This window comes from Apostichopus japonicus, chromosome 11 (assembly GCF_037975245.1).
Source record: "Apostichopus japonicus isolate 1M-3 chromosome 11, ASM3797524v1, whole genome shotgun sequence".
Lineage (NCBI taxonomy): Eukaryota > Metazoa > Echinodermata > Holothuroidea > Aspidochirotida > Stichopodidae > Apostichopus > Apostichopus japonicus.
In genome coordinates, this window is record NC_092571.1 from 1,298,033 (window position 1) to 1,312,546 (window position 14,514).

Sequence of the window (14,514 nt, forward strand, 5' to 3'; positions counted from 1 at the left end):
TTTCTCAAACATTTGGAATTCTTTTGGGGTTTCTCCAGAACAATGGCGAAACCGTTCATGTATGTAACTTTAAGAGGGCGCTCTTTCAATATTATTTTCGATACAGGTGTTTCAGGCGACATCGTCCGAGTTGAAAGTGAGAAATTAGACAAGAGAGATATTTGGGATCGGGTAATTGGAAATATCTCGAGTATTCTACGGAGATCATTAGAGAGTTCGGATATCCTCTATTCTAACACAACGAGACAGTTAATCCAGGAAGAAAACAACACCGGAAGGTTAACTGGACTGGCACGGATGATTACTGAGCTATCCAACGATTCGTACCATTGTCGTATATATAACTGCTCCGGGGTGCATCAACGTAACATCGAAACAAACGTAAGGGGAGCTTTAAATAAGTTCATGAAGGATCTTTCACGATATCAAACGTTGGCAAAAAACCAACAATTGACAAATCGATCAATCGATACATTCAATAATAATGAAGAAATTTTTAATCTTATCAATGACGTAGACACACCAAAGGTTGAATTTGATGAAACTACGATGAGGAAATTCAAGGAGGTGTTCTTACAAAATTTAGACATTTTACTGCGGTCGCATGTACAGAATCTCAAGAAAACTTTCAGCGACCAATTGATGCAGCAAGACAAATCCATTGAAAGTTATGCATCTGCAACATATCCTTTGGAATCAGGAGTTTCGAATAAATTTAGCGGAAATTCTACGAAGAGACAACAAGTAACTTTAAGCATTGTCGAAAGGAATAAGCTTGAAAAAAACTTACAAAGTATAAAAGCCTATTTAGAGGTACACGACAGAGATGTGAAAGCAAACGTCATCAACAATTTGCTACATTTTTTCTCAAACTTATCACATATGAGGTCTTCTGAAGACAATAGAGGCCAAAAATGGACTACCAATTCGATCTATCGTGATATGGGAAAATATTTTGAGGAAACGCCTTCGGAAGCGGAAGAGTTGAGGAATTCGACAGTATTGGCGGATTTATTTGCACGAGTTGCTGACGTCATTGAAAGTATAAAGAAACCAAACGTCCTAACAGAAAATCAGGTGAACACAGGAAGTGAATTGTCTTCAATCATACGATCTATTGCTTCAGTCGCTGATAATAAACAATTGCTTTCGTCTTTTACAGACGTGATGGACCTTATAGAATATGCCAATGATAACGAAACTATCTACAAATTTTATCCAACGATTAAAAAAAATCAGCAAAGATCAAGTAATAACCCAACATCTAGCAATAACGGCATATCTAGTAATGACGTCACATCCAATAATAACGTCACTTCAAGTAATGATGTCAAAGCAAGGCATGGCGTCGAAACCAGTAATGAGGTCACGGCAATAAATGATATCACATGGATTTATAACGTCGCATCCAGTAATGATGTCACACCCAATACTGACGTTATATCCAATCATGACGTAATATCACGAAATGACGTCACAGCAAGTGATGCCGAGACTTTTACCTCAACTCCTCCAGGAGCCAGAGATCGTCTCAAGGACATGTCAGAAGAGGATATAAAGATGGCTGACTTAATTAATATATTAGAATATGTAATCTCTATGATCGATACAACAGATCTTAAACAGGTAAAAAATCTAGTTCATTTTGCATTTGATTTAACACAATTTATGTCGGATATGAATGTTCATCCAATGAATATGAACATGTTACTTGAATTGGATGAATTATACCACTTGCTGCAAACAGAAAGAAATGTGTGGGAAAACGTAACACTTACGGCCACGACGCAAAACTTGATAAGAACATATCCATATTTAGACATTGTCTCTAACTTATCACTTATGATATCAAATGAGGATACAAATGCTGATTCAAACTATCTGAAACAACTGAATGAAAATCAAAACACAAAAGAATTCGCTGATTTGCCTGTTCCAAGCTACAATAGATCTTCTTCCGAAGTAAGCGAGAGTTTTACACCAATCGCTACAACCGAGACATCTGGTAAACTAAACTACGCCGCAGCATCAACTAGCAAAGGATATTCTGTTTCCTCACGAATGGTACATGAAATTCATCCATCCATTATGAACCAAACAAATGGAAGCAGACAACTCTTTCCGAATATGACAACGCCTATGAACTCAATTAAAGTACTTGGCATATGGCGAGCACTTGAAAACCTTCAGTCGGCTTTTCCAAATGCAACTCGCTACGACATAAAAGAGTTTGATGGGCTTCTGGCAGAATTAGGCAAATTGTTAGCAAATGTTAGCAAGGTGAAATATCTTCATAACAATAGCAACATGATCAGTTTTGAAGACCTCTATGATGCATTATTATATATGGAGTCACAAATTGAACCAGTCGGTACCAACGCAACATCTATGACGTCACCTACCTACACATCGTCTTCGCCATTTATAGAGGGTACTTCAAGTCTGTCGAAAATTTCTTTCGAGAAAGTTAAAGATTTAAAACCAGCTACGCAAATACCTTCGACGGAGATGTTGTCGTCACTGAATGAATTGAACCACGTGACTAAAACAGAATCGTCTACATTTGCAGCCATTACTATATCGGAAAAACCCGCTCCACAAAGTTATACGTCTCAAGCTTTTTTAATAGGATATGATGTTGATGCCTCGCCCGATGGCCCACGAAGCAGCAGTGGAGAAATCTTACCAAATATAACGGAATCCAGGAACGTAATGAACTTAGCTGATGTATTGCGAGTACTTGAATCAGCCCAGTCAAACTTTACTAAAGAGATGCGCGACAATGTCACTGAACCTGAAAGAAATTTGTCAGAGTTAGGTACAATTTTAGAAACGACTACCGAGGCGACGCAGTCTTCCATTCAGAGTGACGTCATCAGTATCGAGAATCTTCTTGCAGAAACATCATCAAAAATGAAATCGAAAACGATAAATTCAACACGAAACCTAGCATCAATGGCTTCTTTGGTCCATGTATCTGAATTGTCTGTAGAGAGAGGCACACCTACCACGAAAGTACCATTAACCGACATCGCCGGTTCGGAGGGAAAACTTTCCTCAAGTGAATTTGAATTTATACTACCTTGGTTAGAAGCGAAATTTCAAAAGGTAGAAAACAGTTCGATTGTCGATATCATTCAAAACTATGGTAAACGTATTGACCTCAAAATCGCGGCTATGCCAAGAGAGAGATTCAATGACTTTCTTATGAAATTACTCATGTTAGAAAATGTACTAGAAGAAAGTTTTACAACAGAACACGATAGAGAAGCCCTGCTAAGATCTCCTGTCTCTCAGGGAGAGCATGAGGATTATGTGACGGTCATATCTCCCGGCGAACAAACAACGACTGAGACAAGACTAGATATCCAAACGTTAACTTCATCTCCAGACTATTCATCAATAAAACATCATGTTGTAACAAAACAAGCTGAAAAAAAGAATGAAGAATCAACAGCACTACAAGAATTTAAAGAACTACTGGAAAGTAATGGAACTTTGTTGACAGCGGTAACGCATCGCCATTATCCCACTACTCAAGAAAATTTAAAACTTCCTCACCTCTCGAACGAAGGTGATGAAGGGACCGAAAAAGTTGCATACCAAACCGAATCAAGAAAGCAAGAATTCTCAGACCTGTTAACCAATATATCGAGGTATTTTCAACACACAGGTGAAACCTTTACATCTTTACCGACTTCGAGTAACCCTTACAACAGCCAATCGGAACCTAACCAATCAATGACCTCTACAGAAACTGGTACCACCTACTTTTTATCATCGTCTGGTCAGCATTTGCCCGGAGATCGAGAATTGTTTACGCAGGGGAATGTTGTCCTCCTTGAAAAATCAAAAACGGAAAACGTACCTTCTTCAGTTGCAACTTCTCAACCAAAATTAATGACACAACAGAAGAGCCACGACATGCACCCAACGACCCCTACGTCTATCATTTCAGATTTTCTGACCTTTGTAACAGCAGAAGAAGCCAAAGAGACCATTCGAGTGCTTGAAATCTACCGGGATATCTGGGATGAGGTTCGAGGCAAGGGACTGAATGAAGAGCCAATTAAAAATAGTTCAATTATCGAAATCATTCAAAATTACGAGAAAGGTTATGCCGAGATCAATAAAGTCGATCATTCGTCAATCGATAGTCTCAATGATATGGTTATGAAGTTACTCTTGCTAAGTAATGAAGTAGTAACTTCTACAACGAAACAGAGTAAAGTCGTTCTATCAAAGTCAGCTCACACTGAAGGCAATGAGGAATATATAACAGTTCCCACAACATATCTCGGCGAACAAGAAACAATTGAACCAAGACTGGAAACTCAAAAGTTCACCCCATCGCTACTTCATTCCTCAACAGAAGCCACTACGGAGAAATATGAGCCAAAGATTGCTGAACCAACAACACCTGGATACCTTTTCGGATTACTGGCAGCTAACGGTAGCTTTTTTCCTACTACAGCATTAAATGATTCCTTAAAACAGTTGTCGGTGTCAAAATCATCTCAAGTGGAACCAATTGAGCCAAGAACAAATGAATTTTCGAAGGAGCTGACACCATTATCTTTGCCATTTGATATTGGTTATGCAACTACGTTGTCGCCAAATGCTACAATGGCATGGACCCCAGGTACAAATGTCAACCACATAATCGATGAAATAGAAATGATTTTTAACGATTTAAACACTATGCATCCCTCATATGAAGAATTTGAGTCGAGTGAAGAGTTCAAGAAACTTGCATCAGACTTGCTAGCAGAGGTGAGGAACAGAGTAAATGTCTTACATAGGTTTCCTGGACGGCAACACATCAACATGACATTGTCACTCGAAAAGGATATGGAGGAAATCCTTCAAGTATTACAAAGTTATGAATCCGTTACAAACGGGGAAAGAAAAAGTACTACACCAGTAGAGTTCCATTTTCTGCAAACAACGTTGCCCCCACTAAAGGTTAACACACAGTCACCGACGCAACCGAGGTTACATAGCTTATCAAACCTTGGTCGGTATGAAGGAAGGGAAGAAGAAAGTAGGGAGAAATTGATGAAAGAATTCTCAGACCTGTTAGACAATGTGCCAAGGTATTTTCAGCACACGGGAGAACCCTTTACATCTTTACCGACTTCGAGTAACCCTTACAACAGCCAATCGGAACCTAATCAACCAATGACCTTTACAGAAACTGGTACCACCTACTTTTTATCATCGTCTGGTCAGCATTTGCCCGGAGATCGAGAATTGTTTACGCAGGAGAATGGTGTGCTCCTTGCAAAATCAAACCCGGAAAACGTACCTTCTTCAGTAGCAACTTCTCAACAAAAATTAATGACACAACAGAAGAGCCACGATAGGCAACCAACGACCCCTACGTCTATCATTTCAGATTTTCTCACTTCTGTAACAGCAGAAAACGCCGAAGAGACCGTTCCAGGGCTCGAAATCATCAGGGATGACTTGAATGAAGTTCCACTTACTAGTCTGGATGAAAATACAATTGAAATTTCAAGTACTTTAGGGGAAAGGACAACGGGCGGGGATGGTGAGATTTTTGAGACTTTAGCTGAATTATACACAACTGAAACGAACGAAACGAATGTCACCCCGTCGATGAAGCAAATGGAAATTTCTTCTAAAGGAGAAAAATATTTTTCGAACGAAATGACGACATCTCGTAATAACCCTCGACATAGCGAGATCATGAACGAAGGAACGATAGCTTCAGCCACAGAGGTTACTTTGTGGACACCTGAAATACATGGTTCTTCAACGGGCAATACTCGTACCGTCATTGGCAGTGCAAATAGGAATATTAATTTAACAACACAATCATCAACTGGAAACCCAAGAACACCTTGTAAGCATCCTGAACATGAAGGTGGAATATTTGATGTCATAGGAGCAGCTAAGATCAACGGTGGAGAAGATGTAGAAGGGGAAGAGCCACAGATCAATGAAGTATTTGTTCTAAATGTAGCACAAATAGATGAAAAACTTCCTACGGATTTCTTAAATTTTGTAAGGGAAGCGATGAATGACGAATTTAACCAACCAACGACTGAGGAACATAACGGTACACCACAACTAACAACGTATGGAGTTAGTACTGCTGTACAAAATAGCACAACGGATACGACAACTACATCAATGCTGATGTTATCTTCGGAACCCTACAGTAAAAATGTCCTCATTGACGAAGAAGAAGCGGGGTTGCCATTCAGAGGGGTCATTGCAAATCTTAATAACAAAACTGAATCGATGCACGAAAGCCAAATTGAAGGCCAGATTTATGACGAGAAGGACGCTGATCTTTTGAATTTGATTTGGAAACTTGGCAACATTACATTAAACTTTGAAAAGAACGAAGAGATGTATGACAAATTTGCTCAAATAATATCAAAGAAAATATCGTTGGATGATGAAGCCAATCTTCTAAAATTATTTTTCTCCGAATTGAAAGATACGCAAACGAAACCAATTTCATCAACTGATAATATCACCAGAAGTATTACTGAGAATAACACGGTAGCAACGGTAATACAAAATATCTCCACATCAGGTACCAACGGCATTAATAATCAGGGTTTCAAAGAAATCAAATCTCTTGAAGCGTCAAGAAATTTAAGCTCGCAGAAATTGATTCCACTGCAACGATTCCTGGGTCTCCTAAAAATGAATAACATCTCCTCGGAATATATGAGCACAATTAGCAAAGAAAGTCAAGTCATTGCACAATTATTGCAAAAAAGTAGCGAAAGTGGTTCAGGTCAACGTCAGTATAAAACTTTTATTCAAAGTATCGAGAAACTCATTCCTAAAGGTATTTCTGCAAATGCAGAAATACATATTTTAGATGACTTATTTATACACGACAAATGGGAAATGCAGGCGATTGGGAATGAAAGCGCAAAAGCAGATGAAGACGCTGCAACTAAAGAAGGAAAAAAGATAAACTTCAAGGATCAGTCTTCATCGGCAAAATCAAAGATACAATTGGACGAGGAATTTCATGAGATGGTTTTACATTATATTAATAACGCTACAACCTCTTCAGCAGTTACAGGATCACCATGGATACATAACGTGACCGTGCCGACTGCTATACACCCGCACCCAGACAACGTAAAAGGAATTATTGAATTCAACGCACAAAGAATGAAGAACTTGCAAATATCGTTGCATCCATTCACAATCAAAGACAGCTTGAACATTTCCTCTCATCTACTCGTTGGATTTGAAAACTTTTTGACAAACCATGATTTTTATAACTTACGTATTGCGAAAGACGTTTTGGAAAATGAAGAACAAATTAAATCAATGCTTGTGAATATATCAAAAGCCATCGACGGGTTAACCCACGTTGTGCAGGAGCTTGTTAAAGAATACCCTGAAAAGAAGACATCATCAATTGGTGTGGATGAGGATGAAGTTCTGAGAAAACAGGGGGTCACGGTTGCCATTGGTGAAATGCCTGTGGGACAATATGAGGACTGGATGTCGAGTAAACAAAACCCAAAAAAGGATAATGGTAAGGGCCATAAAGTTCGTATGTTTTCAGATTGTATTGTTTCATCATATCTGAGGGGTTGATATAATGACCTCTATGCAAGAGTAAAGATAGACCAAGGACTGTAAAGAATTGTACTATGTATAATATTTTTCAGGCCTATAACATATCAAAATTTAGTTTGTAAATAAAGTTACCTGTAAAAATATGGAGAAATTATTATTAAATGTCTCAAGCTAATTCATAAACAGAAGAAATCATTGTTATTAGTTCATAGTACATTTCAATGAATTGTTGTGCACGGGTGCACAGCTCACATTTTCTTCATCAATATTACGTATTGTATTCACATTTACCTTGCACGACCTACAGCTTCCTTCCAAACCAACGGAATCAAGGGAATCGAAACAGGGATCAACGCTTCATCACTTCCCGTTATCATTTCACCACAAACTTTCCTGCAGCTAGTAAACGGGTACCGGTTACCACCACTTACTACAGAAACAACTTTGCAAGGACATGTGTCATCACCTCCTTCTGAAAACAGAGGTCTTGAAGAGGTTGTGAAGAAATTTAATGATGAATGGAGACAAATACGAGTTGACTTAGAAACTATAGGCAATTTATCACGTAATCATTGGAAGGAGACACAAACAGGTGATGTAGCTGTGTCTGGCAACAGCGCACGTGTAAATCGAATTAACATAAACGGGATCTCATTGGAAGCTAAAGACAATTCATTGGCAGAAAGATTTGATGGATGGATGAAGTCGTATTCGACATCGATCAACGAAACAGCTTCGCAGGATAATTCGAGCATCTCTTGGCCCCCAGCCAATGTGTTTGTCGAAGCAGATAATCTGTCGACGCACGGAATGAATCAGACACTATTTGACCAATTGCTTGGAGCCACAGATGACTTCACTTCCACTGACACTAATCATCTACAAATTCACAATCCAGAAGACAGCAACACCAACTCTTTTAATGTACAGAAATGGGCAGATATTTTCAAAACCAACGGAAAACCTACCACGACAATCGATTCGTTCGGTTCATCAGGTACTTCCTGGGCCAGATGGTCTAACTGGTCATCCTGGGGTCAATGCTCTGTCACTTGTGGAAGAGGAGAGAAGGTTCGGAGAAGACGATGTGAAATGGTCATTGAAGGTTTCCCTATACCAGCGGATTCTTGCATCGGTTCATCAGAAGAAGTTGCGGCATGTGACGTGAAAGCATGTCTCGGTAAGTTAGGTTTATGTGTTATCATTGTTATTCCAAACCATGTCAAACTTAAAAAAAAAATATCTGTTCTCACTTTCATTCGAGTACTTCTTGTTAAACTACTAGGAGTCATCAAATACAGCCAACGGTTTATTAAGTATTTCATGCCCATTCTTTGTTCATAGATGCCGACAAATCGCGTAAGCTTGCCACTCCAAGTTGGACTGATTGGTCCAAGATTAACGAAGGATCTACCACGACAATCGATTCGTTCGGTTCATCAGGCTCTTCCTGGGCCACATGGTCTGACTGGTCATCTTGGGGTCAATGCTCTGTCACATGTGGACGAGGAGAGAAGGTTAGGAGAAGACGATGTGAAATGGTCATTGAAGGTTTCCCTATACCAGCGGATTCTTGCATCGGTTCTTCAGAAGAAGTTGCGGCATGTGAAGTGAAAGCATGTCACGGTAAATTAGGTTATGTGTTAACATTGTTATTCCAATACATGTCAAACTAAAATATAAACATCTGTTCTCACTTTCATTTGAGTACTTCTTGTTGAACTACTAGAAGTCATCAAATACAGCCAACGGTTATTAAGTAATTCATGCCCATTCATTGTTCATAGATGCCGACAAATCGCGTAAGCTTGCCACTCCAAGTTGGACTGAATGGTCCACGATACACGCAAAACCTACAACGACAATCCATTTATTTGGTTCGTCTGTTGATCTCTCGGTCAGATGGTCTGACTGGTCATCTTGGGGTCAATGCTCTGTCACTTGTGGAAGAGGAGAGAAGGTTCGGAGAAGGCGATGTGAAATGGTCATTGAAGGTTTGCCTATACCAGCGGATTCTTGCATCGGTTCTTCAGAAGAAGTTGCGGCATGTGAAGTGAAAGCATGTCACGGTAAGTTAGGTTATGTGTTAACATTTGTTATTCATTTACATGTCAAACTAAAATATAAATTTCTGTTCTCACTTTCATTCGAGTACTTCTTGTTGAACTACTAGAAGTCATCAAATACAGCCAACGGTTAATTAAGTAATTCATGCCCATTCATTGTTCATAGATGCCGACAAATCGCGTAAGCTTGCCACTCCAAGTTGGACTGAATGGTCCACGATACACGCAAAACCTACAACGACAATCCATTTATTTGGTCCGTCTGTTGATCTCTCGGTCAGATGGTCTGACTGGTCATCTTGGGGTCAATGCTCTGTCACTTGTGGAAGAGGAGAGAAGGTTCGGAGAAGGCGATGTGAAATGGTCATTGAAGGTTTGCCTATACCAGCGGATTCTTGCATCGGTTCTTCAGAAGAAGTTGCGGCATGTAAAGAAAAAGCATGTCACGGTAAGTTAGGGATATGTGTTCTCGTTGTTATTCCAATACATCCCAAATTAAGAAATGTAATACAGACAACTGTAAACTGGTTATGGCCTTCCTTTGTTCATTAGGTGACGACGAGTCTAGTCAGCTCATCTCTCCAAGTTGGGCTGATTGGTCCAATATCCAAGAAAAGACATCCACATCGGCCAGTTCATTCGGTTTATCAAGTACTTCCTGGGTCAGATGGTCTGACTGGTCATCTTGGGGTCAATGCTCTGTCACTTGTGGAAGAGGTAAAAAGGTTCGGAAAAGGCGATGTGAAATGGTCATTGAAGGATTCCCTATACCAGCGGATTCTTGCATCGGTTCATCAGAAGAAGTTGCGGCATGTGACGTGAAAGCATGTCTCGGTAAGTTAGGTTTATGTGTTATCATTGTTATTCCAAACCATGTCAAACTTAAAAAAAAAAATATCTGTTCTCACTTTCATTCGAGTACTACTTGTTAAACTACTAGGAGTCATCAAATACAGCCAACGGTTTATTAAGTATTTCATGCCCATTCTTTGTTCATAGATGCCGACAAATCGCGTAAGCTTACCACTCCAAGTTGGACTGATTGGTCCAAGATTAACGAAGGATCTACCACGACAATCGATTCGTTCGGTTCATCAGGCTCTTCCTGGGCCACATGGTCTGACTGGTCATCTTGGGGTCAATGCTCTGTCACATGTGGACGAGGAGAGAAGGTTAGGAGAAGACGATGTGAAATGGTCATTGAAGGTTTCCCTATACCAGCGGATTCTTGCATCGGTTCTTCAGAAGAAGTTGCGGCATGTGAAGTGAAAGCATGTCACGGTAAATTAGGTTATGTGTTAACATTGTTATTCCAATACATGTCAAACTAAAATATAAGCATCTGTTCTCACTTTCATTTGAGTACTTCTTGTTGAACTACTAGAAGTCATCAAATACAGCCAACGGTTATTAAGTAATTCATGCCCATTCATTGTTCATAGATGCCGACAAATCGCGTAAGCTTGCCACTCCAAGTTGGACTGAATGGTCCACGATACACGCAAAACCTACAACGACAATCCATTTATATGGTTCGTCTGTTAATCTCTCGGTCAGATGGTCTGACTGGTCATCTTGGGGTCAATGCTCTGTCACTTGTGGAAGAGGAGAGAAGGTTCGGAGAAGGCGATGTGAAATGGTCATTGAAGGTTTGCCTATACCAGCGGATTCTTGCATCGGTTCTTCAGAAGAAGTTGCGGCATGTGAAGTGAAAGCATGTCACGGTAAGTTAGGTTATGTGTTAACATTTGTTATTCATTTACATGTCAAACTAAAATATAAATATCTGTTCTCACTTTCATTCGAGTACTTCTTGATGAACTACTAGAAGTCATCAAATACAGCCAACGGTTAATTAAGTAGTTCATGCCCATTCATTGTTCATAGATGCCGACAAATCGCGTAAGCTTGCCACTCCAAGTTGGACTAAGTGGTCCACGATACACGCAAAACCTTCAACGACAATCCATTCATTTGGTTCGTCTGTTGATCTCTCGGTCAGATGGTCTGACTGGTCATCTTGGGGTCAATGCTCTGTCACTTGTGGAAGAGGAGAGAAGGTTCGGAGAAGGCGATGTGAAATGGTCATTGAAGGTTTGCCTATACCAGCGGATTCTTGCATCGGTTCTTCAGAAGAAGTTGCGGCATGTAAAGAAAAAGCATGTCACGGTAAGTTAGGGATATGTGTTCTCGTTGTTATTCCAATACATCCCAAATTAAGTCATGTAATACAGACAACTGTAAACTGGTTATGGCCTTCCTTTGTTCATTAGGTGACGACGAGTCTAGTCAGCTCATCTCTCCAAGTTGGGCTGATTGGTCCAATACCCAAGAAAAGACATCCACATCGGCCAATTCATTCGGTTTATCAAGTACTTCCTGGGTCAGATGGTCTGACTGGTCATCTTGGGGTCAATGCTCTGTCACTTGTGGAAGAGGTAAAAAGGTTCGGAAAAGGCGATGTGAAATGGTCATTGAAGGATTCCCTATACCAGCGGATTCTTGCATCGGTTCTTCCGAAGAAGTTGCGGCATGTGAAGTGAAAGCCTGTCTCGGTAAGTTAGGTTTATGTGTTCTCTTTGTTATTCCAGCACATGTCAAATTACTATTAAGACATGTTATACAGTTAACTGTAAACTAACTGATTATGGCCTTCCTTTGTTCATTAGGTGACGACGAGTCTAGTCAGCTCATCTCTCCAAGTTGGGCTGATTGGTCCAATACCCAAGAAAAGACATCCACGACGGCCAATTCATTCGGTTTATCAAAAACTTCCCGGGTCAGATGGTCTGACTGGTCAACCTGGGGTGAATGCTCTGTCACTTGTGGAAGTGGGAGAAAGGTTCGGGGAAGGCGATGTGAAATGGTCATTGAAGGTTTCCTTATACCAGCGGATTCTTGCTTTGGTCCTCCAGAAGAAGTTGCAGCATGTGAGATGAAAGCATGTCTCGGTAAGATAGAAGTACCACGTGTTCTCATTTTGCTTTAAATACTTTTCAAACCACCAGAAGTCATCAAGTACAGTAAACTTTTAATATATGAATGGCCTTTCTTTGCTAAAAGATATTACCAAGTCGAGTCAACTCATCCCTCCAACTTGGGCTGAGTGGTCTACATGGGGTCAATGTTCTGTTTCCTGCGGATCTGGTGTGCGTTCTCGGCGTCGACTGTGCAGACAAGGTGATCAAACAAATACATGTCTCGGAGAAGCAGCGCAAGCCGAGCAATGCATTGGTGATCTTGGGGTATCATGCCCGAAAACTCCGGGACCGTCTATTAAAGTAGCCAATCGTAAGTTACCTGTAGGAATATGTACTTCGATCGGCATTACCTTGCACTAATGTTAACATATCTAGTTCATTAACCGACGTTTCATCATCTTACAATGACGTACGTTGTTTTCATTGCATCAATTCAAGGCGCTTGTTACGTGTGGGGCAACGCTTAAGTTTGTACTTGGTTTATTATTTGATTTGTATATTTATTTATGGATTAGTCTAAATTCTTTACAAACTCTGTTAATCGGTAACTAACTTTTCATAATATGGCATCTCGCAGAGTTGTGGTAGCTACATAGTCTAACTACTCTGTCCCACCAATATTCTACAATATTCAACATCGAGATATCCGTTGCTTCTAATGCAGGTGGGTTATTAAACTAACCTCACCTGATTAAGTCTATAAAACAATCAACAATACATGAATACTGGTCGTGTTTTACTTCAATCGATAACTCATTATGTTACCCTATGAACTATAAAAAATTTCACTCTCCTTCTTACCTTACAGCAGCCATTTACGCAATGGGACAGAAGCAGTCGCAAAGTGAACCGGTAAAGCCGGCGCATCAACCAAGTCAGGTCCATCTGACTGCCGGCACGATTTCGTCGATAGTGGCTGGTTCCATTCTAGCCCTTCTTTTGATCATGGCCTGTGGGGTGGCTCACGGCAGTAAATTACTCGGCAAAGCAAAGAGACGAGCTTCTAGAAATGACTTGGTATGAACAAACAAGAAGTTATTCAAATTGGCTTTGGGATGCCGTTAAGATGTCGTTATTTCCTAATGTATTAGAAGAATGGACTGCACGTGGAGATTAGGCCGTGCATCAGCCAAGAATTCACTGGATGACAGGTGGGAATGGGGTCATGAATATGCAGTACGACTGTTCATAAAGTATGAATATGCACTGAGTAGACTGCACAGCACATGTAATTAAGGGAGATAGTTGTTCCATAAGAGCCACGTTGGATCCCCGGTAACAATAAGGAATATTTCTTTTTGATAATGTTGATAAGATTATTTCATACTTGAATCCCATAATAATAAATAACTTAGCTTGATTGGTCAATTTTCTTTTCAAATAGCAGAGGACTCCAAGTGTATTGAACGCAGATTCTATTTGAAGAGGACGATCACTTATTAACATTTATTTAATGAAACGAATTTGGGAGGGTGCTTTACTTTGTTATATTGGAATATCTGGAGTATAAATACACTCTACCTTGGGTGAAATTGTCTACAAGTGATGACCGAAAAACAAACAACAACTTTGTATGTATTTGCCTTTGCATGGGTAGGAGGAGAAGAGGGCAGAGGATGGGGAGGAGCAGGGATTGAGACAAGTGGGTGAGTGAGGATGGGTTCTGCGATACTGTGATCCATGGGGTTCAACAGAAAGGTTTGTCTTACATCTTTACAACTAATGATCATGTCAGTTTATACATCTGTCCTTAACGGATGGCAGACTTGGGAACCTGCAGATTACTCTTCAATTTTTTTTTGTTTTAAATGCCTGTGTAACACGTTGTTCATTGTGCTAATGAGAAATGAAAGTAACAGTAATAAAGTTATTATTAGAACTAT

At 40.0% G+C, this 14,514-nt stretch overlaps 1 protein-coding gene and 1 long non-coding RNA gene across 4 annotated transcripts in view; one reads left to right on the plus strand and one right to left on the minus strand.

Moving 5' to 3' along the window:
* Positions 1 to 13,559, minus strand: part of LOC139975987 (uncharacterized) — a 29,730-nt gene extending 16,171 nt beyond the window's left edge. Inside the window, exon 1 of the long non-coding RNA XR_011795971.1 lies at positions 13,433 to 13,559. This is a non-coding gene — a long non-coding RNA (uncharacterized lncRNA). The remainder of the gene's footprint in view (positions 1 to 13,432) is intronic.
* LOC139975980 (uncharacterized) overlaps positions 1 to 14,514 on the plus strand; it is a 28,513-nt gene that overhangs the window by 7,755 nt on the left and 6,244 nt on the right. Inside the window, exons 2-14 of one of the 3 annotated variants that reach the window (XR_011795968.1) lie at positions 107 to 7,540; positions 7,892 to 8,764; positions 8,929 to 9,210; positions 9,372 to 9,653; positions 9,817 to 10,098; positions 10,203 to 10,484; positions 10,650 to 10,931; positions 11,093 to 11,374; positions 11,538 to 11,819; positions 11,924 to 12,205; positions 12,320 to 12,601; positions 12,714 to 12,941; positions 13,440 to 14,329. Coding sequence is in view for 2 of the 3 variants with exons in the window: in XM_071984308.1 (XP_071840409.1) it covers positions 107 to 7,540; positions 7,892 to 8,764; positions 8,929 to 9,210; positions 9,372 to 9,653; positions 9,817 to 10,098; positions 10,203 to 10,484; positions 10,650 to 10,931; positions 11,093 to 11,374; positions 11,538 to 11,819; positions 11,924 to 12,205; positions 12,320 to 12,601; positions 12,714 to 12,941; positions 13,440 to 13,654 (11,288 nt within the window). In the remaining variant the exon portion in view is untranslated. Of the gene's footprint in view, positions 1 to 106; positions 7,541 to 7,891; positions 8,765 to 8,928; positions 9,211 to 9,371; positions 9,654 to 9,816; positions 10,099 to 10,202; positions 10,485 to 10,649; positions 10,932 to 11,092; positions 11,375 to 11,537; positions 11,820 to 11,923; positions 12,206 to 12,319; positions 12,602 to 12,713; positions 12,942 to 13,439 lie in introns of all 3 variants that reach the window. The other 2 variants (XM_071984309.1, XM_071984308.1) reach the window with 2 other exon arrangements.